Genomic DNA, 1,032 nt, shown 5'->3' with positions numbered 1-1,032 from the left:
CGCTCATAGATAGATAGATAGATAGATAGATAGATAGATAGATAGATAGATAGATAGATAGATAGACACACATTCTGTGCTTCTCTCGTCCTCTCTCTCTCTCTTTCTCCCAAACATATTAAAATACATACATACATACACCTACACACACACACACACACACACACACACACACACACACACACACACTCACGCACATATATATATACACATATACACATACGCACACACACACACACACACACACACACACGCACTCGCTTTGTTTTCTTACTCCCTCCTCTAACATCAAATTAAGCCAGAGTCGACTTGGAAGTCAGATGACTTAGCATGTCAACTTCGGAATTAGACTACGATGTGGAGACAATCATGACTGGCGGAAAGAAAGGTTCACCACCCCCAATCATGCACCCAGATGTTGATGTGGCTGAGAGAGACCCAACCAACCTCAGTGGGTACATCAAGGTAAGTAAACACAACATCATGACTTCTGTTGATTCTATATACGTGTATTCTTGTGCATTAGCGTCGGAAATTATCTGGAGCGTCAATGATTACAGATTTTTACGGATCTTTGTCTTAAAGTTCGTGGATTATCAAACCTCAAAAGAAAAAAGTCATAAACAATATTTTCTTGTGACCTCTGGTGGGGGCGGCGCATTTCCATGACATAATTCTATTTGTTTTTGGGGATTTTTTTTTACAGATATATATTTTAAACATTTGAGATTATGAAGTTTTTGTTTATATTATGTATTACATGAAACAGGAAACAGATTTCGAGAACCAAAAGTCAAAACTGGAAAAGAACCTAAAAGATTGGGGAAGGGGCTGTGTTTTCACGTCCCACTTCATCCCATCTCTCTTTCATAGTTGTGCCACGTGCTTTCGGTTTCATTCCTATTGCGCGGTACCATGGCCATTATGACTTTTACTATAGTCCCGCGCTGCACAATAACTTCTCACTGACTTTTATACACACAAAGCGTTTGGAAACCCATCTTATATATATATATATATATATATATATAT

At 38.4% G+C, this 1,032-nt stretch overlaps 1 protein-coding gene across 1 annotated transcript in view; it reads left to right on the top strand.

The window, feature by feature from the left end:
- Positions 1-20: 20 nt before the first annotated feature.
- The window catches only part of LOC106879285 (caveolin-3), a 121,671-nt gene continuing 120,659 nt past the window's right edge, over positions 21-1,032 (top strand). Inside the window, exon 1 of the mRNA XM_014928785.2 lies at positions 21-465. Coding sequence (XP_014784271.1) covers positions 331-465 — 135 coding nt within the window. The 5' untranslated portion in view covers positions 21-330. The remainder of the gene's footprint in view (positions 466-1,032) is intronic.

This window comes from Octopus bimaculoides, chromosome 6 (assembly GCF_001194135.2).
Source record: "Octopus bimaculoides isolate UCB-OBI-ISO-001 chromosome 6, ASM119413v2, whole genome shotgun sequence".
In the NCBI taxonomy this organism is placed as follows: Eukaryota; Metazoa; Mollusca; class Cephalopoda; order Octopoda; family Octopodidae; genus Octopus; species Octopus bimaculoides.
Note: the sequence above shows the minus strand (reverse complement) of the source record. Positions and strands in the feature narration are given on the sequence as shown.